Source organism: Poecilia reticulata, chromosome 3 (genome assembly GCF_904066995.2).
Source record: "Poecilia reticulata chromosome 3, P_reticulata-male-v2, whole genome shotgun sequence".
NCBI classification, from domain to species: domain Eukaryota; kingdom Metazoa; phylum Chordata; class Actinopteri; order Cyprinodontiformes; family Poeciliidae; genus Poecilia; species Poecilia reticulata.
In genome coordinates this window covers 31,789,357-31,813,415 of record NC_088832.1, presented here as the reverse complement: position 1 = coordinate 31,813,415, position 24,059 = coordinate 31,789,357, and the positions used below count along the sequence as shown (strand labels likewise).

General features: G+C 37.1%; 1 protein-coding gene across 2 annotated transcripts in view; it reads left to right on the top strand.

Moving 5' to 3' along the window:
• Nucleotides 1-24,059, top strand: part of LOC103462905 (protein kinase C-binding protein NELL1) — a 237,735-nt gene that overhangs the window by 33,679 nt on the left and 179,997 nt on the right. For both annotated transcript variants that reach the window (XM_008405946.3, XM_081605463.1), the window contains one exon: nt 15,228-15,398. In XM_008405946.3, the coding sequence (XP_008404168.2) occupies nt 15,228-15,398 (171 nt within the window). The remainder of the gene's footprint in view (nt 1-15,227; nt 15,399-24,059) is intronic.

Genomic DNA, 24,059 nt, shown 5'->3' with positions numbered 1-24,059 from the left:
CAATAAGTTAATGTTTTCTTTTGTGTCATTTGGAAAATGAGTTGTTTTAAAAACCTCCATAATGTAAAGTTACAAATCAGCAGGCACTGCCCCTCACCTAGCAACCCCAGCAAAACCCAGCCCGTTACTTAGCAACCACAGCGGCTCGTCACCCATCACCTAGCAACCTAAGTTCCAGAATGTTTGGTGAGCTTGTTTTACCACCAGCACATATATATTGTTGATGATTTACCATTCAGAAACGACTTGGTGCATTTGTGTTGGTTGTGCTTGAGGCTCTTCTACTGCGTTTCAAATATGTACAATTGTGTAATTGCGTGTCTTTTTCAGCTACTTTCACCTACGAGTGAACATTGAGTTGTGGGGCGTGGCAAGCAGCAGCTTATTTGGATTTAAAGGGGCAGTTCATTCTGAAAGTAGCTCAGAATGGGCTTATCTAAATGTTTTGTACAAAAAATGTAATAAAAATGTTTTGTATAGCCTGCAGGCCTATCCTAACCCGTTCAAGGAAGCATAATAAGTCGCCTTTAAGTGAAGCGGAATGCATGTTTACATAAATGTCAGTCTAAGTCGAGCTGCATTGCTGATTGGCTGGAATCATGTTGCTTTTCTACACTCTGAGCTGAAAGTTGCCTAGTTCATATTTTCAGTCAGAAAAACACAGCTGTGAACTACCAAACAGTGTGTTGCATTGCGTGGTCTATATTTAGACGTGAATCAGTAAAGGTGTGGAAGCCTAACTAGAATGTGATATTTTATAATGAGCTACCATAAACATCCAGTTCAGAAAATACCTATTTTTGAGTGAATGCCATCTGTAAGACTTCTTTGGTGAATCCGGGTCTTATAGAAATTGAGGGAGTGGACGGATTGTTACTGCAGAACTCCATGCTGTAAGATGTATGAAAGCGGGAGCAGTGAGCTCATTCCAGCCCCCTGAGAAACTCCACAGCTGTGAATTGTTTTAAAGGGCAGGCAGCATTGATTTTCATCTCACCCTCTGAAGGTAAAAGCCTACAGTTCTGTAAGACATGCAGCTCAGCGAGTCTGTGAATGAGTTCGTCTGCTGTGTTTGCAGAGCATAAAGACAAAAATCAAAGTCATACACAATGGCTGACCAGACGGACCCTATGCTGATGGACAGACCTTTAAAGACGGAGCTGGTCTTCTAGAGTGTAGCACCAGAACCCTTAAAAAGCAGCACTTTCAGCTAATGTGGGGCTCTGATAAAGTTAACTGATGGTATCTAAGAAGGTTTAAAGTACTTCATATGACTAAAATTTCAGCTTTTTTGTGTTCAAAGCTATGACCGCAAGCCTATAGGGCACAAGCAGCATTTCTACAATTCTCTGCATTTAGAGACGTGTAGAAATGAAATCCTCTTTAAATGTAAATCTGTGTTGCTAAGGGACATTTTCAAATTGAAAACTTTTTGTACGATAATAGAATTACTATATCAATTACAGGCTTTGTACTGGATGTAGGTTCTCATGAGTCCTAGAGTAAATCTAATCTGTAAACATCATAACTTTGTTGGAAATGTGATTACAGAGTTAAAAAGTGGCTTACGTAACAGAACCTTTAAAAAAAAAAAAACGGCATACCCCTTTAACATTACCTAATTGTATTGTGGAAGAAAAATGGTGCTCAAAATTCTTTAGACATGTGTGTTTCTTCCTCTTGATCTTAAAAAAAAAGTCTTCCAATCACTTTACAAGTTCATTAAGAGTCCATCTGTTCGACTGAATGTGAGAGTACATCCAGCTGTTCTGGGAAGGCATCAGAGGTTTGCTAGAGTAAAACAGTATCCTAGACTTTTGGTGTTACAGCTCTGTCTCTCCTTTGAAACTAAACTTTCAAATACAGGAAATTTACTAACAGGACCACTGTTTACTTATCTGGCCTTTTTTTTTTTTTGGAAAACTAGGGCTAGAGAATAAATCAATAATATATATTGCAATAAACATGTGATCAACACCAGTAGATAATGCATCTGACAGAGTATTAAATAATTTCACTGAACCAGAACCGCACGGCATTCTGGGGGATGTAGGCAGAGGAAAGAAAGCCTTTAGCTGCTCAACCTCTCATGGCATCGACTAACTCTCTCACTCTTTGGTTACCTAGCAACAACATGTTGACTAATTTCTGGTTACCTAGTAACAACTTGTTCAGTAACTTGCACAGTTTAAGGTTTGCCACTGTGCCTCATAGATGCTTTAAAATACAATGGCGTGAATTAAAAACTGTGGATAAAACGAGAAAGGTCCTGCCACCAGCTTGGCAGTGTTTCAGATTCGTACAAAAAATTTATAACAGCTGATATTAAACACTTATCGCCCAAAAAACTGATTATAAGCACAGATTCACTGTTGGAATGTCCCAGTCAAAGTACAGTCTCAAATCAAATTAAGAAAACGTAAAACTTGAAAACTGATGTTCACAGATGTTCTCCACTAAAAATGGGCTTCAAGTCTCTACATGTACAAAGCTGAAAGAAATACTCCGAAGATTAATTTAAGAAAAAGAATATTAGTCTGTTTGCAGTATTGCACATTTGTGTTTTTGTGTACACCAAGTCCCTTTACTTCTATGAAAAGCACATATTACTCTGCACAGCGCACTCTGGAGAGGAGCACGTCTCGTCTTCGGCTGTGCTTTTAAGGTGACCCTGAGAGTTTATTTTCAGTCCGCTCTCTTTCTTTCCGTCTTCACTTTCTCTGTGACATAACCTGCAGGCATCATTGTTGCACAGTGGGTTGACCAAACAACAGTGAGGCAAGGCTAAATGGGGCCACTTGACAGAACTGCTCTCCTCCTTCAGGCACAATGACACGCATCATGCAACATATGTATCTCAGAGGAGCGCTTGGACTAAGCAAATGTTATATTAGAGACACTCAGCCACACTCTAGCAAACCCAGTTGTGAGGAATACTAACTTCAAAGCTATTTACCACCTTTCAGTTGGTTAGAGAGGGATGTTTTGCAGTGCGAATGATGTTTATAGATGTTATTCCAACTTTTTATGGAGCTTATAAATCCAAACATAACACAAAAAAAAATCTAACAAACTTAAAAACATGATGTTTATCATCGGCTTACAAAATGGCAGCCCTCTGGCTAATCTTGCAATCAAAAATTTAGTTTTTCAAACACAGTTTGTAGTTTATTTTTAGCTCTATTAATTGTAACTTTGCTCCACAATATATATTTTTAACTGAGTACGTTTTTCTTTAATTGTTCAACAAGCAAAACTTGCTGACAGGTCTGTCACGGTAACACATTTTGCTGGATGATAAATTGTCCCAAAAATTATCGCGATAAATGATGATATTGTTGTTTGAGAACATTTTCAAGTAACACAATTATTATTGCATAATCATGCCAGTCCTCCCTCTCTAAAAGACCTATAAAGTCAACGTTTTGTACTTCACACATAAAATGGAAGACATTTTAAATATTGAAACTAAAACATGACAAAAAAAAAAGATGCAAGTTAAAACCACATACAACCAAAATTATAAATAAAAATGATCGTGGACTCTTAACAAAATTGCCTCTCAAAAATATTAATCATGAGAATGAAAATGATTAAGCCAAATTTAATTGATCGTTTGATTAATTAATTGGTTATTACGACAGGGTTACTGCTAAAGATGAAATGTGCAGTTAGGTACTGAAATGATTGATGACCTAGCTGTCGTTTTTGGGTGCCGTTTTCAAAAGAGTCTTGTTAAAGTAAAAGTTGGTGGATGTTGTCACTAAACAACCTAATTTATTCTCGTTGCTTTATATTAGTTGCGTTCTTGAACAAAAATAAAGAAGTCCACCGTTTTGTACAGTCTGTTCAGAGGTATTAGCTGGATTTTTGGGTGAATTTTGTTGTTCTGCCAAGAGAGACAGAATGCCTGCATAGCACAGATGTGCTCACAGACAGAGAACAAAGAGGAGGAGGAGAGACAGTAATTTGAATTGATTGCTACATTTTTATGGTGTGTGCGTTCTGCTTTTCGTTGCTGGCTGCACACAGCCCAGAGGTTGCATTCCAAAAAAACATCCTGTACACAACAACAAACATGGAAACATGGCAACCAAAATATGGATCCATAGTGCATAAAAAATGCAAGTAAATGTTGAGTTTTCGGCTTTGCATGCCAGCAAATTAGTTTAAATATCTGATATTGGGCAGCTTGATACAAGAGGCTGCAAGGTATAAGGGAACGTCATGCTTTGAGGATCAAGATATAAACTGTGCAAACGTTTTCGAAGCATCATTATTAAGTTTGTCATGTTATTTCAGCAGCTGTTACTTGCAGAAGTCCAGGCTTTACCAATCCCCAGTCAGCTGCAGTCTCTGTTTTCAAGAATGTAGGAAGTTTTAGGATTCATCAGAAATTTTTGCTACTCTGATGATCCAATAAAGGCTTCCAGGCTCTGCAACCTTTACAATCCAGAGTCATTTTTGCCTTCAGTTCAGCTAAATCAAACTTTTTTTAGTCACATTTCTACTTGATTTATAGAAAAATAGTCAAGTTTTGATAAATAACCACCATAGGAAATAATTTGAGATTTATAAATGGCCACAATTTCATGTCTGTTTTTATTTTTAAAATAAGACAAACTGTTTTGCAAAAGGAGAATGGATACATTTTCTTCTGAGATGTTTGTTTGTGGGTGAAAAATTCATAGTTTCTAATGTAATAGCTTGAAAAATAGATCTATAAAACATCATTTCAGTACTTTGTGTCGTTCAGTTAAAATTACATTTCACGAAAGAACTGAAAAACTGGCAAAACCTGCATTTCTCATCTCATCTGTTTTTTTAAACATACAAGTTTTTTTTATCATTTTTATCTGGAAGTATTAGGATTCATTGTAGAATGTCCAACAAGCCACTTTTGTGGAGCGTTTTTTATCCATATATTTACTAATGTTGAATCCCAGGCATGTTAATATTTTTTTTTTGCTTGAATTGCTTTAAATTCAAGCAAAACTGGGATAAAAAAAATCAGCAAAATCAGCTAAAACTGGGATCTGTTTGACTAGCTGTTAGCTTCACTCTTAGGATTAATGTTTCTCTTGGATATATAGACAGTAAATGTCAACAACAATGTTGACAGGTGATATATTAACACAAATTCAGTGAACCTCAACATCAAGTTTAATCCTATGTTAAATGCATGTTTTTGTGTTGCTGTGCTGTTCTTGTTTCTGGTGAGCTAAATAATATTTTGCTGTGAAATTGCACTGAAGATCGATTTGTTGATTGATCCAATAGTTCAGCTTTAATTGAAATCTTTGTGACCACAGTTGAAAGCAGAAGGTAAGAGTAGGACGGCATTTTTTTTACCTTGGATTGTTGATCTGAGAGACTTCTGTAACATGATTAAACCTAGAGCGGTTTGACATTTAAAATTTTGATAAATCATTATAAACCCGCTGCAATGTTACAGCTTTATGATCTGTGTCTCCACTTCAAACTTTGTGTAGTCGGGTGTTAAAACGATTGTAAATTCAGATTCAAATCTGTCCAAGTTGCAACAGACTGCAGTTATTTTGAGGCGAGCTGTCATGTGACACAGACCGCCGTACTGCGGAGTAATTAAATTGCATGAGATGAGAAGAGTCTCAACTGGCTTTGAGCAGACCTGCGTTGCTTTGCGACCGCAGATTTGCTCTGAAGTCTTGAGTCATCTCTGAAGGCCCTATTAGAGTCCTCTGCCTGCGCCCATTCGTTTCCATTAAAACTGGAGCCCACCATTCAGCCAGCTGCCCGACAGCCAGAGCGGCTCTACAACTCAGCCAAATCCAATCACACGTCCCCTCTCTGTCTTATAGCTACTTACTTACATCTTTCTCTCAGCACATTCAAATCCACCCTTCTTTCCACCCACCTCCTCTGCTAACTGAGTTTTCACAATATGATAATAGCCTCCTCTCTGCGCTTCTTCTCTCCTCACCCTCAAAGCAAAAATGTCTTTTGAATGGAGACGTTTCTCTGAAGTCATTGCAAAAGTGTTTTTTTTTTTTTTTTTGTCTTTTTGTGCCAAGCACTAGGCAACATGGTGAAAGGTTTATTGCTGCTCCAGTTGGTGGAATACAACAAAGAAGAGGATTTCTGCCTAGACAGCAGTTTTCCTGGTCCCAGGAACGCTTTCATTGTCGGCAAGTGGCAGAAGCTGTGTGATGAACTAACTCAAAGCCGAGTCTCTCTCTGCTGGTCTTCCCACCTTAACACTCAGACTCTAAAGATGCACAGCCTGCTCATCCAGCTGCTCTGTTCATTTGCCTGCCCCTTTTGTAGCTCTAGAATCGCGTTTCTTTCTTTGCCACTCGATTCAACAGAGAATACAGGTTATTCTCTTTAATGAAATATGCTGAGAAAGGACTCCGTTGTCCGTACTTTGTTGCAAAGTTTTTGAGCGCAGGAAGAGCTAAGTATTTCACTGTTGGCGAAATTATTTTTCAATTGGCAGACATTAAAGCTTAACAATTTTCACACATCAGTCAGCATTTTCATAGAGAGCAGCAGCTCATTCAGTACTTGAGGATGGAAATATTGGAAATCCTGCTTTGATTTTTAAAAACGGTTCTTTTTAACATGGTAATATTACCAGAAACTTTATAAAGTTGGAATAAATCAGTTATTATCACTCATGACATTAATACATGAAGAAAAGATGTCTATTAAATATGTTGGTAAATAGCTACTGATGAATAAATATTACTTTTTCGTGAGGGAAATTATTTTCACAAAGGCTTTTAACTTAAATTTGTGGATTTAGTTAATTAACCGTCCGTAGAGCCCAGTCTATGCACAGTTCAGTATTTGCAGATTCGTCAATGGACTGCAAATTATTTGTGGAAAACTGTTTTGACTATTGTGACAGTTTAAGGAAAAGTAATGCAAATCTAAACAAATTTGCACAAAACGAAAAAAATTGCATGTAAACATAAAGTTAGAACCTTAAATAATCTAGACAGATGGCTTATTGGCAAAAAACCCAATTGATTTCATGGGTTAGTTACACTTAATTAAAGTCAAACCTGGCAAACCAGGACTTTTTTATATTATCACTCCTACATTAAAGCAAAAAAAAAAAAAAATCCTGATGATAGCAACCCATCTTTTTTTTCTTTTCTTTTATTCACCTAAATACTTGCGATGCTCGTGGTCAACATCTTGGTAGAAGCTTAGAAAACATATTGGAAATATATACATTATTCAGCACAATCATGTTTAATGTATCTTGAACATTACATCACCAAACAGAAATATTAAGTATGCATTGATTTCTCATGCTTTTACTTTTTTTGTGATTTTCTTTGTTTTGTAAATAAATAAAAAAGGTTTTTTAAGTATATATTTTGATTTTTTTTCTTCATGCACTGTACTGTAAAGAACATGTGTGTAAAAACTCAATGAGATGGAACAAAATAAAATTTATTGGGACTCCTGTCTGCCAAACCTGCAACTTCCTCTGTAGTTTACCAGTTTTGGCCGGAGATATTCACTGCTGTTGGTGGTGCTGCCAGCACATTTATTGAGGTTGTCTACCTTTCTTTGTTTGCTTTCAGAAAGTGGCTTTTCAAAATGTCTCTACCATCAGATAGAATTTGTTTGAACGTTGGCGAGAGACGGCCTGCCAGCATCGACACTGACTGACTGATCTGGTCTGTGGGGATGAGGGAAGCGGCGCAGCCTCTCAACTTTAGCTTAGCATCAGTTTCCACACGCTGCTCCCTGGATTACTCCTGTGATTTCTTTAAGGGGAATGTTGTAGTTGTAGAACAACAAAACATAATACAGAACATACTTTTGCATTTAGAATCACGTTAGTTTGTACAATTCAGAAAACATGGAGAGGATTTTGTGCTTATTAGCCAAGAACACTTGAAATTGGAGTTTTAAGTTTTTTCCATAGAAGTTTGTCAAATTGTTTTTGATCTCCTAGTTGCCTATTAAGTCCAAAGAAAACCTCAAAGCAGAACCGAATTACAACTCTTACTTTTGCCAGATTAAACATCAAACTGAAACGGGGATAACACGATTAATTGGATTGATTGTGATTAATCGATTTTTCACAATCGTCAACTAACTTTTTAGCCAATTAATTAACTGGAGTAACTCCAAAAATATTATTTACTGTACAAAAGGAATATACATTTTGCATATAACCTAAAAACACCTTTTGAATGCAAGTAAGTTTTAGGAAAAACTCAAGTATTTCTAACATTGTATTAAAAAGCTTGTGGTTAAATGAAAAATCTGTAGAATGTTTTTATGTGGTTATTGTCAGAATAACCAATAGATTATTTGATGACTAAATAATAGTTGCACCTCTAAAATAAACACTGGTTTGGTCTTAAATGAACTCATAATCTGTTTTAAAGTCTGGAAACCGTCCTCCTCCTCGGGCTGTTTGGTTCCTGATGATCAGTTCTCTGATGAACAAGCAGCCAGATTAATTTGAGCTCTAACATTAAAGGGTCAAGAAGAAATCTAACATTAAGCTGTAGCTGCTTGTCCAGGCAATAATTGTTTTACAGAGTTTCATGTTCCTTGGTAGTTGCTGGTGATTGAGGTGAAACTTCACCACAGTTCATGTCCCGACACCATCACTGTTCTTTGTTTGTACATGTCTAACATGTTTCTGCATGTTAGAACTCTAACATGCAGAAACATATAAAACAAAACAATCACTTAATAATTGATCCTTCTTGCGCTGAAAATAATGAGCATTGATAATAATCCATCATATCTGGCTGAAATGGTTTATCAGTTACTAGGGATCCTTTCAGCCATTAAAGGAAAACATTTAAGTATCAGTAAATTTCCAAGTTTTTTCTAGAAAATGTATGTGATTAATATCAAAATTTGTGAGTTTTCTGCAAATATTTTACATTTTTGAGCTCAGAAATGTCTTACCTTTTTCTAGAAACTTTGAGATGAATCTGAAAAGGTTTTTTTGGCTGATTTATTTTTATGAACAATGACCCTAATACGTCATCATAGTTCAGTGTAGGCAGATCTTCAGATTAGCAGTATACCTCAGGAATCCATTCAAGAGTCAGACACTTATTTGCATTTGTGTGAGGCTGTTTCTGCAGAAATTTGTGTAAGCCTCTAAATATGTCAAAATCTTAAATTTGAACATTTTCCATGCAAACTGACCTGGTCAGATTAATATGTAATTATTTAAAGTTGGAGAAATTGTAATCAAAAATGCATTTAATCAACTTCTGAACCAATATTTGGAGTTTTGTGTGGATAAATGTTTATTTGCCCTGCGCTGATATAATATAATGATCCCCCTGACTCTGACCATTTGAACCTGACTCAGCCATAAAGCCCACACCAAAGGGGGTCTCTCTCATACAATACTTTTCTGCTGATAATGAACCACTTAACACAGTCCAAACGGTGAAAATGAGAATTGATTTTCTCCTGCAAATTGATCCATATACCTCAAGCTGTGGTCACTTGTGGAAGTTGCACCTACCTGCTAATACCTTCCCAGCATTGCGAGAACCTGAATCAAGGACAGCCAAACCTGTGACAACTAAATTGTAATCCTTGTGTGCAAACCCAGTCAGGTTTTCCAGGCCATTATCTACAGGCGTCTGTTTTGCCGTTGCAGTATCTGCCTTATTTCCTTCTCCTATGCCAGAGATGAGCCTGAGAGGGCTGACCCTCCCTATTGAGCAGATAATTGGCTGTCAGCTACCCACCATAAAATAGCTGCGTGACACTGGAGGTGAGGGAAAAGGACGGGATGATATACAGCTAGTCCAGCACTCTGAGGCAGGCATTCATTTCCAAAACTTTTCTCTTACTGATGATGCCCCTGCATTTTGATGAAGACCACTCGTCACCAAAGCAGCTTCTTCTCCGAGCTGTCGCGCAAAATGCCTGAACCCTGCCTTCTGCCCAAAACCTTCATTTCAGGAAACGGTGTGCCATCATGTGACTCTCTTTGTTTGCTTAATACTCAGTGCTTTGGATCGTCTCCAGTTATCACATTATAAATTATTAAATGTATAGAAACGTCAAACGAGCAAGATCCCAAAAAAGCTGCTCGCTGATGACTACTTTTGGTTTTAGCTGTACATTTGTCAACATAACACCATAAATCTTAAATGCATGTGCAATATATATGTAAAAGAAAAGGGGAAACGGTGGCTTTGCTATGACAACTGAATAACAAGATCCAAAGGTATCACATTTTACTGGTCAGTGAGACGTTTTAATTAAGGACAGAATCGAGGAAGTGGGCAGCAGGTCTGCTAAGCTAACTTGACTTTGACAACCGTAACATTTAGATGTGCTGCAGAATTCGGTGTGCTTCCACATGAGTTAAATAAAAATAAGAAGACTCACACTCCAACTCTGACAGAATATTAATAGAGAAGACACTCAAGTTACCTAAATTACTGATCTGTTGAGACGATCACCCATCAATAATCGCAAAATAAACATCAAGCCTGAAAACGTAAAACTGTAACTGATTAACTGTTGACAAAAGCAAAAAAAATCACAACAAAATAAAACTGAACCATAATGAAAAACACCAAAAATATTACAACCCTGATCGGCTGCAGCTTGAAAGGCTTGTTGATGAAACGCAGGTGAAGTTGCAGATTTGAGGCTATAATTCAAATTGTGAAGTGACAAGTAGAGATGGGATTTATGGAGATTAGATGAAAGGTATTTAACGCTGCAGTCATTAGTCACTTTATTATACTGATGTTGGGTCTTTACGTCAACATAAAATGTAATTGCTCCTAAATGTATTTCATAAAAAGAATCACTAGCCAGTAAGAGTGCTGCATTACAGTAAAACACTAAAACTTTGTGAATTAGTAAATATATATTTGTCCTAACTTCTGGTACGGCATATGGACAGAGCAAAGTCATACTACTTTGAAAACATGTTTCTTAAACTGTCCTATATGTAAATGTTTGCTGGTTTTGAGTAGTGTGACATTTTATGACCTTGCTACTACATCACCAAAACATAGGAAATAGAAATAGTATATTTTAAACAGGTAAATCTAATTCAAAACCACAATTTTATTGTTTTCACTCAGAGAAATATTCTTGCAAAATTATAGATTGTGGTTTATAATAGAAGGAACAAAAGTGGAACAAATCTCTAAAATGTATTACAGGAGGTAATGTCTGCTGGAGTTTTGGTTTAAGAAATGATGACCAGCAGCAACTTATTTGCTGTTTGCATTGTTGGAAAGGAAAATGTTTAATGAGAAAACATTTATCTGAGTTTTTTCCATACAAATACATTGCAGAAAATAATTTTATATTTATTTATAACCATTTCCTGGTTCATGAGTGCATTTTGATACATTTTGTGTACTGTGGGTTTGTACAGTGTGTTTAATTTACCAATAATGGCAATAAAAGACAAATTATGTTACGCTAACATGCTCTTATTTTAGCTTTGCTTCCTTAGTTAACTGTGATTTGATAACATGTCTTCATGGGCAATAGAAATTTCAGAATAGGCATTTTGTTCCCAGAGGATAGCAGAAATGAGCTGCAACTGCATTTATCTGGCAAGTGTAAGATATTTTCAGTAGATTGGAGGATTATTTTCTTCTAATAGTGAAAATAATAGCTCTAATAGTGCTTTGCTGCTAGATGTTTGTGGAAACCAGACCAAATTGTGGATCCTTATTAGAAATGGTAAAAGTAGAACTTCTCCAAGTGACTAACCTCAAACAAATCTAGTGAAAAAGAAAATGATGATCAATTCATAAAAGCATATAACATGCTTTCATCAAATTAGGAGCTTTTTAGGTTCTCTAATATTATAAGCTTTTAAGAATTTGAAAGGTTTTTCACTTAGTGACTCATAAATGGATCTTTTGGACATTGCAGTGCAAATGAGCTCTAAACTGTAAAAGTTATATAACGGCTCAGATGTGGGTGATTTTCTTTATTTTCAGTACCTCCAAATATTGTTAGTTTATCTTAACCTTCTACTTTACACAGTGAGGTGATAATATATGCTTAAAATATTCAATACTTAACCCTAATCTAACTGATTAAAATTCAGACCTCCACATCCACTCCTGGATATTTTTTGGTTGTCTAGGAACAGCATCGTGCACCAACGGTTGCTCAGGCAATTCTTGCATTTTTCTTGCAGGTTGTGATATTGTGGCCATGCATCACCTACAAATCATGTTCAATAGTGACTCATACTTTTTTAAAACACTGATTGGTTGGCAACAGTTACATTTTGCCATAGTGCTGCAAATATTTGCTCTGGCATTTGGAAATTGATATAAAGTTTTTTACTCTGATTTGTAAATGCTTGTTTTGGTCCCTTAACTGCACACAGACACTAACCCACCCATTCAATTATCTTATCATAAAACTTCACGTTTTTACAAATTGAAAATGTTTTAGCTAAATTGTGCAATAAATGATTATTATTTTCTGTAGTGTTTTGTTTTTTTTTTCTTTTGTTTCCCTGCAGAGACTTCCACAATAGTTTAATTTTCACATCACAACATTCCCTTCATCAACACTGGCAGCCATTTCTTTTATTTGTTTGACATGCAAACATTATTTTTCTTATTCTGAAAGCTGTAGATGCTCACAGTTGGAGTATTTCAGATCCATGCAGATGCCATTAGTATAACAGCTTCTCACAATGCTGCTTATGAAAGGATCATCAATAAAAGAAAGCCTGTGGAAACAGATAAGGCTCATTTTTTATATTTTGCGTAGAAAAAAGCTTCAAAGGAGGCAAGCCAAATTTTTGTGTCCATCAGACTGAGATATTCATAATAAACTTATTTCCTGCCAATAGTCTGCAGCTCTCCACCCCCTCTCATTAACTGTTCTGTAACACAGGCATACAATAGCTACCATTAAATAGTTCATAAAATAAACACTAGCTGTGGAGTGGAGTTAATGTCTTTGATGATTATTTCATGAGTCAAATCAGGATAACAGTGTTTCTGCTCATTCGGTGATTCCGGGTCTCTTGAAGCCCTGAGGAGGCTTCCATCAGTGGGAGAGGCGAAGCTGGAGAGCTCTCGCTCTCATTTTGCTCCTCGTTCGATGCAAATTATTCTTCTCCAGCTGACAAGTATCAGCGACTCTGGCTCCGGGAGCATGATGAAGATGGGGTGTCAGGTCGGTGCCCAGCACAGGCACAGAGTGATGTATTCATTTAATTTCAGAGTGATGACATGCTGTATAAAGACTGCCGAACTGGCTGGTCATAGATGCGCCGATTCCACTTCTCTCTCTTCCTCTCTCACACAGATATGTGAGGAAGCCGCCACTCGTTTATTCATGCAAATGGGATTGGATGTTGTGGAAAAACATTTCCTTGTTAATTTAGTGTGTAATAATTGTTTTAGCGTTAACAGAGCCTGCTTTGTGGGGGGTTGATGTGCCGTCATTAGCTGAGCAGAACGGTTCGAGTTGACAAGAATGTACAACATGCAATGTGCTTGTTGCCACTCCTGTTTGGTTTTGGACTTGTATGGTAGACGACTTATAAAAAAAATTAAAACCACAAGTAAATCCAGTAAAAGCGGGTAACAAAGGTGTAAATAAAATCTCTTAAAAACTGAATGAAAGGAAAGTTTATCTTTTATATATTGATCAAATAAGTGTCTTTTTTCCCTTAACAACATACATGGAGTGTTGCCTTGATTCTTTCATACATGTTTGAGAAATCCTCTAATCTCCATGGCAACCATCCAGCTCTGCAAAATGCTTGGGTGGACCTAGGTCCGCCTGACCTGCAGTTTCAGAGTTTCTGCCTCACAGCTCAGCGCTCTACTGGGACTCCCCCACTCAGATCCTTCAGACTAGCCAGCAGCAATTAGCAAACACTAATTGCTGCTGGCTGGGAAGTCTGGATATTGTACAACCCAGACTTAAAATCACTGCCACCTATTTTTTCTTTTGCTTTTTTATCAGTTGAAGTATTATGTTTTATGCTCCTGTGATCCTGCAATGATATGTGAATAGAAAAAGGAGATGCGGATGAATGGATTTTCTGGAATCTTACAGTTCAGGTTACATAACATGGAAGTATGTCTTTACAAGGGGATTTTTTTCTTTGTTCAAACTGGATAAAGGTTTCTGTTTGCAGGTCATTTATAGCCACTGGGAAGCTAAAATGTCAGGGCTGTTTGCCTGAGGCTCCTCGTCTGCAGCTCACAGCGATTATCCAGCTTCTAATTCATCATGGATGATGATGCTGCAGTGGAAGGACCACATTGTGCAACCAGAGCCAAAAGTCGTGCAGCTGCAGTGTCACTAAAATGCAATGCGTAAATGTGGAGCAGCAAAAAGCAGAAAATTAGCTAATCTCAGAAATTTTCTAGAAAAAGTCAATAATTTTCAACTTTTGAAACTTATAAATTTCCAGATTTACTCCTTTTTTCTATTTACAATGACCATGTGATGCTCCATTGCACTGGAATGATTTGTCTGCTTTTGTGAAACAAAAAAAAAAAATCGCCTTTGTTGTTTATTACTATTGGACCAATACTTGCAACGATATTTTACTCTGGCGAAATGAAACTTATGGAGTTACTGAATGAATGTTTTCACCTTATTCAACTCTTTTCTTTTTCTTTGCCATTTTCACAAATTATTATTTGATTTAGTTTTGATGTACACTGCTCAAAAAAATAAAGGGAATACTTAAACAACACAATACAATTCCAAGTAAATCAAACTTCTGTGAAATCAAACTGTCCACTTAGGAAGCAACACTGATTGACAACGGTGACCCTCGTCGGGTCAATCAGTGTTGCTTCCTAAGTGGACAGTTTGATTTCACAGAAGTTTGATTTACTTGTAGTTATATTGTGTTGTTTAAGAGTTCCCTTTATTTTTTTGAGCAGTATAGTTTTACTAAAAAAATGTTGGGTTTTATTTCGTTGCCACTAAGGCATCACTTTTCTCACTACAGATGCTGAGAATGTTTTATGATTTGAATAAAAACATTTAGACAAATACGAACTTGAGAGAATTTTCCTCTCTCATTAAGCAGTTAGTAATATTACTTTTCAAGGAGAAATAATCATCTAAATCTATCTAACTGTGTGCATCCATACAGAGCTTAGATAATTCAGAAATGATGTTAATGAAATAATGAGCATCGGTTTAGAGTAAGACCTTGCACACTGAGAAACTGAGGATTTGTCATCTCTTTTCTGGCCCTGCAGTTACTTTGAGCTGGAAAGCAGCGGTGTGAGAGAGGAGATCCGCTACCACTACCGCTTTAAGGGCAAACCACGATCCGAGTCATTCCCCTACCGGCTTGCTGACGGACAGTGGCACAAGATCGCCCTCACCATCAGCACCTCCCACCTCCTGCTGCACGTCGACTGCAACAGGTAACGGCGCTCAGAACAGATGATGGCTTCCACCAAAGGAAGCTTATTATTTAAAAAACCTCGCTCCTCTGAATTGACACATCTAATAAGCTGTCTGTGATTATCAAAGTAAATATTTGTTTGCTGGCGTGTCAGTGAGAATGACAGGTTGTTAACGGTGCTGAAGAGGAAGCGTCCTAGGACAAATTAGCACACAGTGAATGTGAGAGGGAGGCGCTATATTTATATAACGTTCTGTATCTCTGCAGAGTGTTGCATGTTCAACATGTTCAGCTGACACAGATCCTTTAAGATGTGAGAGCTAACAAAGGCATAATTGCCTCACCAGCTCTCTAGTAGGGACATTAAACTCTGTCAGAGCTAATCTATAAATATGCAGTTTATCTGTGACAGTTTTACTCGATCCTCACATCTCTATTTGAGAGTTAGGAAGGTCTAGTTTCCCATTTTCTCTTTCCATCCAGCTGCTGGACATGTGTTCAATCAAGGGGGAGTGTAAATCACCGTAGAAATACTCTGTCACCTTTAGCTCCATGATGCACTGGATGATTTATCAATATTATTGATTTTTTTCCAGATGTCTTTTACATCCATGAGGCTATTGTCTTCTGAATTAATTATCAAGCCAGACAGTATCTGTAATGAATTGATGGTATCTATGTGTGGTGAACGGAGGAAGATTGGACCAGGGTGTTGAGGAGAACAGATCATCAAATAATCAAACAAAAATTGTAATACAAATAAAACCTTTTTTTTTTTTTTTGTCTGCACTCTTCTTTAGAGGAGAGTGGAGGCAGTTCACTGTGTGATTGAATGGGTTGCTTTGGTGCTTATTCTCACATGGTTTTGGCTGTCAGTGGTTTGAATGTAGGGGTTGAAACAGAGCTTAACTGTTCAAAGTGAAATCTCTGAGTCTGTTTATAAATTTTACATTTGAACACATTTTTACTGAGTCTCGCTCTGTTATGCCAGTGCGCTGTGTTTTATCTGCATATTAGAACTCTGCCGGGGTACATGCAGACCTCCTTGCTGCTATTTTGCCATGCATATGCACTTTATTTTTTTATTTCATCATATTTTGCTGAAACTTCATTGTCTGCATGCCTTCGCCCTGCTGTCGGCTCACACTGTAGATATGGGTTCAGTAAGTTCATGAAATGCTCCTCACCCTGAGCACCCAAAGATACTGGCAAAACTTTCAGACTTCTGCCCTTTTTACAAAACACAACTAAAATACTCACAGCTGCATGAATATTTTACAGGAGGAATCAGGAAAATATCCAAACTGCCTCGAATCTTAAAGATTTCCATAAATGACGGCTATAAAACTTTCCTTAAAAGTGTCTTACAGTGAAATACCACCTAAAATTAAATTAATGTATTATGCAATATTGTTCTTTCTGCTTGTAATAATGTTGTGCCCTGTTACAAGCTAATATGGTTGCATAAGGATTCAATATTCACCATTTGTATGTCTTGCAGTGTTGAATGATAAAAAAGACTAAAGACACTTTGTACCTATAAAATGGTAACCAAAAATCTTTCATTTAGTATCTAGTTGGTTTGCCCAAACATAAAGTATTATTGTTTTATTATTTGCTTGAGACTGGTTGCAAGAAACTTCTACACAGTTCTTTTGTAAGTTGAATCGAAGGTAAGGTCAGTGACGACATTTTTCTGCGACATTCAGAGATTTCTGTCACCCTAATTCCCGCTGATCAGCTCTAAGGAAGCACAGCGCTTTAGACAAAAAGAGTGGGAGTTTAGTCCTTGCTTTTGTCAGCACATATAAAAATGATGGATAAAAAAACACCTCAGTGGAGAACATTTTTAAAGATTCACTGGACTTTCAGCACCAAACGATGTCAGATTCCATTCACCATCTCATTCATATTACCGATACATGCACAGGAAATTAAAGCCTTTATGTGGGCTGATCTGTGAGGCTTTCCCTGTCAGATCAAAGTAAAGCAGATGACAGCAGACTTGGCCAACTTCTGCCAGTTTTACAGGTCTGACATTACGACTCACCACCTTGCTGGCAGCCAGTCTGGTCTCAGATCTTACATCTGTCTGTCCATATTCTCCATGAGTTTTAGTAGAAGTGCAAAAAATGCATTTCGGCTGTTTCCAGAGTAACTCAAGTCACAATACCTTTTCATCTTTCAGGACAGTACCTGCGTTTCCATTACCAATGTGCACAAAATTTATTGTTAATGTCGAAACCACACAATTTTGCAATTGCGTTGTTTTCATTAAATACTAAGCACAATTAAAATCGCATATGAGATAATCGTTAAAAAAGCTCCGCCCCATCTTCATCCAACCACTTCCTGTCATCTTCTTTGTCGTTCCTGCCAGTAGTAACATTCGGTTGTTGATCACATGACTCGTATGATGCAAAAACATTTTTCCATTGTATTTCATTTGTGAAATACACAAAGTTTGATGCAGATGAGAAAATATATTTGATCAGAAAACCTGAAATTTTTTCCGTGTTTCCATTAATCAAATTTATTTTCATCCTTCCAATTTACACAATTATATGGTCAATGGAAACACAACACTGTTTTCTCCCCCTGCCAGTAAACATTTTCATATTTCACTCTGTCATAGCAGAAGGCCTGCATACATTTTATAGCCACTCTGTCAAAGTGGTCCATCTGTTAGGTCATGGAAATATTTACACATTGTATACTTATGAAGGCAAAATTATCACCTCACTATATTTTGCTGAGCTACTGTCAGCTGATCAAAGGAGGACATGTTTATGCTCAAAAGATTTAAAATGAATTCTGATTTTCTGATTTCGACCCTTTAATAAGTAAAATAGACCAATAGTTACTGTATAAAAGCACAGCATCAATCCCTTTAAACTATGTGAAAGGTTACAGACTAAAGACTGTTGACGTCCTCGAGTTGGAAGTTTCCAGGTTTTGATTTTTGTTGAGGTTGATTAATCATCCCATTGAAAGCTTGACAGCTGCTCTCAGTCTTTTCCCCAGGTTCCCGAGTTCAGCAGCCAAGTTAATTTTGCAAAAGTTTTGCAAAAAGAACAGGGAGAGAAAAACAGCCAGTTGTATCCTGATAAAACTCACTTTAATGTACCCTTCTTTAAAGCAAGTTGTCGGATACATCAGCCTTGAAATTGTAATTGGCCTGTTCCTCTAACTACACTGTATTGATTTAGGACACAAAGACTTTGTTTAAAGTTTGCTGACCAATGATTTTTCTCCTAATCGTCACAGTGACTATCTATTTAGTGTTGAGTTACGGTGCAGGGTTCAAACCCCAAGAGCATTTCAAAGTTTCCTCTTACAGGAACATTGGTAGATTTGGTAGATGGTCTGACAGAAGAACACAAACTAGACACAACTGTGAAGCGGAAGGAAATGGGCAGTATTTTCTCTTTGTCCAATCAAACTGATCTTCAGCTTGTATTAAAAGAAATTAAATTTATCTGTTATGTCTGTAGAGGTAGAAATAAGCTATGCACATGAAAAAAGTAGCAGCTGTAATTTCAGCATAAGGTGATTCTATAAAGTTTTCAGGAGACTCAATGCATATGAACAACATCCTTTTTTTGACGGTAACTCCAAGCATAAATCATGCTGTGCAGACTTATGTTTACTAGACAAATTAAAGTTTGTGGGATATTTACTGATATAATCAGGTTTAATTAGGAGTCACTCTGCTGTTAAATTAAGTATAGAAACTTTAAATAAATGTCAGTCATTGCTGCTCACAAGTATTAGCTTTTCAGACTTTGTAATTTAAATAACAGGCAAATCAGCAGGAAGATTTCTGTACTTTACAGGAAAGACACAGATTGATCAAAAAGGTTTTGTTATAAGCCGATTTAAGGTGTTTGTTTCTTTTCCAGAACTGTTTATTGAGCTGAATTTGCAGTTTTTGCAGATAAACTGTAAAACATGCATTTATTAAACCCCATGATCCACTGAAATTTGCATTCTTGTGCTTAGTAGTCTTGAGTTTAAGCACTGGCATATCCTCTATTATGAATCTATTCTTGGTCTGCTCCCATTATTTTACAGACCTACATCCTTTATGAAAGTACAGAAAGTTATGGTCTTTGCTCTGACGAATTATTCCTTTTATCTATTCCCAAAGACGGCACAGGACTGGGAATAAAGCCATTTAAATATGCTGCTCCTTCTGCTTAAAATGAGCTGCAAACTCTGCTGCATTTTAAAAAGCCTGTCTCACCAGATTAATTCCAGCACATGTGAACATATTGGAGTCTCGTTTGATTGACCATTCTGCCCCCATTTGACCTCTTGATGCCATGTGGATTGGAAATTTTGACACATTTTGGTTCTTAATAGTTTGATATATTAAAATTTAAATATTGAAAACTTACCCTAAATCTACATGCATGCATTATTCATGTGCTGTGTCTGTTGTTGTGACCTGAACTGATTTCCAACCTCAGTTTTCTGTTGTTTGGTTCAGTCAAGGTTAAATAGAAAAGAGTCAGACCAAACAGGTGCAACCTGTTGGTAAAAACAGGTTGGTGTTTTTACCAGCATAACGTGTGGAAACAGGTGCTGGGTATCAGTAAAGTTGTCATTTTGAATGTTAAAGAAATATAAAGCAGGTTTTAAGATGAGTCATTTTCCTTCAGCGAGAAACCTGCAATCCTGTCTGCAGGCCGTGTGAAGCTGCTTGTGAAGGTTAGCTCAGGGCATTCTGGGTTATATCTGCACAGTATCGCGCTTTATTATCATCCTCAAAGTCCTACATTTTAAAATGTGTATTTTTTATAGAGGACTCCATGTTTTTGCAGTAAGTAATGTAGTAATGCTTGAGTGCATCTCCCAGCATGTATTTAGTCGTTTTCTCCTACAAATGTAATCTAGAAAGAAATGAAACAATGAAGTAGAAGCAAGTTTTCGGTTGTTCATTCTGATCATGCAATTCTCTGTCAGAAGATTTGAAATCAGTTGATTAGAAACTAAAGAAATGGTGACATCTTCCATTTTTTAGGATGTCTCTGCCTCCTATTTGTTGCTTTTGACACAAAACCCTCAGGCATTTACCTTCACCGTGTTGCTGTCATTTTGTTTGTGTGTGATTTGAGAGTCTCTGTGCGTAAGTGAGGGACTCTTACCCCGGGGTTGGGATGTTGACTTAAACTGAAGGTGGATCAGAAACAGGAGAGTTCATGGACATTTTGCGGCTATCTGCCTGACAGCCATCTTGAAAAAACATGGCACAGGTAAAAACATGTGTAAGGAGATGCTGCATGTGCCCAGTAAGGCCTTTGGCTGAGACAAAGCCTGTCATGTACCATAAAAACAATAGGAAAGATAAACGCTCTAAAATGAATTGAAGTGATGGAAAATGTGCACTTTAGGGTAAAACTGAAGGGTAGTTACAGATAAATTATTTGGAAACCATGACTGATCATAATAAAACATGTTTTTAGGTTGTAACTTAGATTCACACAACACTGCAGATCTCCTCTGCTAAACTTCAGCCCATCTTGGTCAGACCTGACCTTGAGAAAATAGTTCATGCCTTCATTACAGCCCAACTTGGTTATTGTAATGCGCTTTATGCTGAGGTCAGTAAGGTCTCCCTTTCACGGCTGCAGCTTGTTCAGGATGCTGCAGCTACTGTCATCAGGAACTCGTAGGTTTGAACACATTTCACTGGCGTTATCCTCTCTTCACTGGCTCCATGTGTGTCGCCAAATCATTTTAAAATTCTCGTTCACTTATAAAGGCCTACATGGATTGCACCTCCATATCTTTGAGTTACTTGAACCTTATGTTCCTTCCCGGGCACTGAAATCATCCGATCAGATGCTTTTGGTTGTCCCGAAACCTCCGAAAGTTTTGGAGCAACAGCTTAAAAAGCACAAGTTCCTCTGAACTTCAGATAGTAGACATACATTTTTGATTCAACGTTTTAAATCTCTTTTAAAAACGCATCCATTTCCCTGGATTTAATACAGTTTGAGATATCTTTCTGATAATTGCTCAACTTGTCTGTTTTGCTGTTTAATATCTCTGAGTTTTGTTATGATTAATTAATTACAATGTTAAGAATTATCTTTGCATGATCTCGGAGCTGTCTTCATGACTGACTAGAACTACAAATGGCAATTATCCAAATTTCTTGAGCAGCTTATCAATCCCGCCACTATCAAATTAATCTCACCTAGCAGCTGAAAAGAACATTGCACATCCAGCACACGCCTCATGTTCCTCATATTTAAGGTTTAGTGCCTCTTGAACTTCTTTTAGTGTCCAGCAGGGGTCAGGTGCAGACACCTCCAAATTGTGCATGCAAAACTGCTTGGACTGCAGGCATTTTACACTAAACCTGAAGGTGAAATTCAGGATATTCATGTATTGTTTAAAGCACATGCTTTAGAATGACATTAAGATGTTCTGGTAAAGTCATGAAGAACATTGTAAGGCAGCCTTTTCTCTTTAACATGTTTGTTAGTTCTGCAGCCTTTTGTTTCACATCTGGCCATCTTATTCTATGCTTTTGCTCATGTGGTGGGTTAACTTAGCTTTTACAAGTTTCTGTTTTCATTTGCAGAAAAAAAAATGTTTGTTAAAATGCTAGCTTGGTTTAAATTGAATTCCTTTCATTTTTTTCTTCCTTTTTCGCTCAATGAAATAGAACAACACATGATAACTATCCAACCTGAAGCTACAGGCTGTAAATAGAGACAGTGCATGTCTGCCTGTGCCTAAAGTTAGAGCAATGTGTTGGGGATTTGTATTGCATGGTGTGATCTGGAAGGTTACAAAAGCAAGCCGGTGTTCACAGTTCTTGGAGAATTTTTCTGTCAGCTTTGATTCTCCGGAGATCGGTGCACAGATCTGTATCATGGGCTTGTTTGAAATTAAATCCTCCTTTTTCAGATACGTCTGAGTCAGAGTCTTTGCTGGAACATCTCATTTTTAAAGACCGCAAATGCCAGTAAATTCACTTCAGTAGTTTAGTTAAGTGGTTATGTGCTACCTGTTGCACATAATACTCCTACTATCTTTATTTTGGTCACACAACAATTTTCCAGCTTGTGGTTTAATCACAGCAAGGAGGCGACATAATAGACTCAGGTCATGTGAATGTAATAGGGCTTTGTGGAAATGGTATTAGTCTTTAAGCTGTCATCACCTCTGCATTAGATAGTTAATTAGATTGTGGTGTGATTATTTAAATATAAAACTTATCAGGTTCATAGTCTGACATTAATCATCTCATTTAAACTTAATGCAAACCGGAAGCTGCTTAGGCATTTCTAACTGTTTCTACACTTCTCATCTCTGTCTTTAAGTAAATGCAATTAGCTCTTATGTCACTGTTCCAACATAATCAGATTTTCCACTTGCAGCTCTCGTTCTAGCTCAAGGGAAACTGTAAGACATTTCCAGGACACTCTAACTAAAATCCCACAAAGTCAAGTTTGAGTTTGATATCATAAACTATCTACAAATTAAGTTGTTTCTGAAACACAAGTCAAAAGCCAGACATCACCTTCTACTGTCGCAAATTGCTTGCTTTTCCATTGTTTGCTCTAAGCGCCACATGGAAGTGACCTGAAATCAAATATTCCAGTAATGGATCCAGATTGCTCGGGGGAGGCATCGTAGTTGGAACCTCCTGACCTCGGTGTTTCATCCCAGACATGACTAATTATGTACCTGTGTGTACTGTCTGATCCTCTTTTCTCCTCTGGATTCATGCTCATCTTATCCGACACCATTCAATCTCTGCCTGTAATTATGTTTCTCTTTTTCGTTGATTAATGTGGCTTGCCTCTGAACTCATCAGCGCATTCATGAAGATTATTTTCCTTTTTTATTTGCCACCGTAGTAAATGACCAATCGGCTACAGTGCTCTACTAAATGGTAGTTTTATTACAAGTGTGGCAAAACTGAATTTCATGTTATTGCCCCTTTTAACTTTTTGTACATCTGAGCTAATTCACTTGTTTCATGCCTGTGATTTTCACCTGGTTCTTACATGAAGCCAGTGGGACGTATCACAGGAAATGATGTTTTCAAACTCGGATTAAAATCTGATTAAAGCAGTTCCACCGTGTAAAAACTGAATTGGGTTGCATTTTATTTGAAGTGTATAAGACTGACATGATACTATCATAAACATAGCATAACTGTGATGAAGCTGAAGTCATCATCATGAATATTTATGACTGTCATGAAGTCATTCAGTAAATAATGTCACTTTTAATGCAAAGTTCCTTTACAACTTGCATCTAAAGTGTCATAATTTACCAAATGACACTTCATGACAAACATTCATGAAGACGACTTCATGTTCATAACAGGTGTTATGTCATATTTATGACAGTGCAGTGTCAGTCTTATGCAAACCTCTTCTAATAAAGTGTTACTCTGAATTGTTACCAAACAATATTACAATTCTTTTAATCTGAATTTCCGTGAAGCTAAAATACAAACTCGGGGATAACTGTTTGCACATTGTTGCCATATGTTGCAGTCAATAATATTGTTTTTCCTTATTTCGATCCTTATTAAGTATTGATAGTTGGGTGTTTAAATGTTGATGTCTTCTGAGTGATCACTGGCAAAATCCTAAGCATGCAGGAGCAATGAAATATTTAATGCTGTGTATTTAATTCGTTGTTTGCT